We start from the raw sequence: 1,467 nt of genomic DNA, 5'->3' as shown, positions 1-1,467 counted from the left end.
GTGAGCGGGCCCCGGGGCACTGACGCCGCGCCCCCACTTACTTCCCCAGGTGGTCAGGCGTCAGGAACGGGCAAAAGGTGCGCATGACTCTCCGGAAGTTATTTCGGCCGATGAGCCCCGTGTCGCCGAGATCATAGGACCGCAGCGTGTGGTGGAAATCCTGCAGACGCCTGGTGACCGAGTCACGGACGATCTCCTCCACCTGGCGGAGAGAACGGCGCCGGGCACCCCTGTGACCCGGGCGCGGCACCGGCGGGGCCGGGGGCCCGGCGGGGCGGAGGACTCACGGAATCCCAGGCCAGGAGCAGCGGCCCCTCGGTGTCCGGGCGGGACGTCTTCCTCGTCTGCGGAGGGAAGTGGTCAGCCAGCACGGCCTGAGGCGGAGGCCCAGGGCCGGCTCGGGCCGGGAACAGGCCCGGGCGCAGCCGCGCCCACTTCTCTAGAAGCAGAACGAGCATGAAGAAATCCGCCCAGAGATCTAGCGAAGTGGACTCGGGGGCTGGGCAGGCGCCTCCGTGCGAGGGGATGGCCGGCACGGGGGACCGGGCTGGCCAGGGCCTGCTGGGGCCTGTGTGTGTGCTGGATGTGCATTTCCCCACTCACAAAACTTAAAAGGCACAGTTTGGGGCCCAATAATTCCATTCTAGAAGATTCACACTAGCGATTATCTCAGGTGACACAGAAGCAGGGGCCCGGGGCGTGGCGGGGCTCAGAAAGGGGCGTTGCGGGGGCGGCCGCGGGGAGCTGTCTGCGCCCCGAGGGACTGCGGAGCAGTGTTTTCTCTTGACATTAGCGTGAACAGTAGGTTCATAATGACATTAGCTGATGTCATACAACGTATACATCCACGTCATCGAGTCGTGTACTACCCAGGCAGTGTTAACGCATCCCACTGTGTCTCAGCCGAGCTGAAACTGAACCTGAGTACATGCAGGCAAGCAGGTTTGGAGGCAGGGTCCTCCCTGGGGGCGCCAAGGTCAGGACGCAGCCCTGCTCGCCGGCCGCAGCCACGCCAGCACGAGCTCCCCGGCCAGGGAGCGACCCCCAGGGCGCGGCAGCCCTCTCCTGTCTCCCCGCTGCTCCCTCAGCCGTGTGTTTCAGTCCGTCGGCCTGTTCTGCTCCCCACTGTCTCTGGGGCAGCCTCTCACTGCCCTGCACCTCTGGCCTGTACCCCAGCTCTGTGTGCCCAAATAAATCTTAAAAAAGAACAGACAGCAAAGTGAAGCAGCGGTACCATTCTCTGGGGTCAGCGTCCTCTTATTCCAGCTGCTTAACCCGTGACCCCTAACTTCTCAGGCCGTTTGCTCCGGTTATTCATCCGCTGGCCAGACGGCTCCGGAAGGGTTCTGGGCCCCGGGCCGGACCCCCAGGGAGGTCCCTCTGCCCTCGTGGAGAGGTGCCCGAGGGGCACGCAGGCGTGGCTCGGGGGCAGCAGGACGGGCTTTCTAGGGGTGTCGGAGGCACACA

The 1,467-nt window shown here is 64.8% G+C and overlaps 1 protein-coding gene across 1 annotated transcript in view; it reads right to left on the bottom strand.

The window, feature by feature from the left end:
- EFCAB6 (EF-hand calcium binding domain 6) overlaps window positions 1-1,467 on the bottom strand; it is a 127,605-nt gene that overhangs the window by 67,203 nt on the left and 58,935 nt on the right. The window contains exons 13-14 of the mRNA XM_012735104.1: window positions 288-344; window positions 42-202 (exon numbers count right to left, since the gene is read on the bottom strand). Of these exons, the coding sequence (XP_012590558.1) occupies window positions 42-202; window positions 288-344 (218 nt within the window). The remainder of the gene's footprint in view (window positions 1-41; window positions 203-287; window positions 345-1,467) is intronic.

The sequence above is a fragment of the Condylura cristata genome, unplaced genomic scaffold (assembly GCF_000260355.1).
Source record: "Condylura cristata isolate star-nosed mole 26May11 unplaced genomic scaffold, ConCri1.0 scaffold00004, whole genome shotgun sequence".
Lineage (NCBI taxonomy): Eukaryota > Metazoa > Chordata > Mammalia > Eulipotyphla > Talpidae > Condylura > Condylura cristata.
This window is presented reverse-complemented; position numbering and strand designations above follow the sequence as displayed.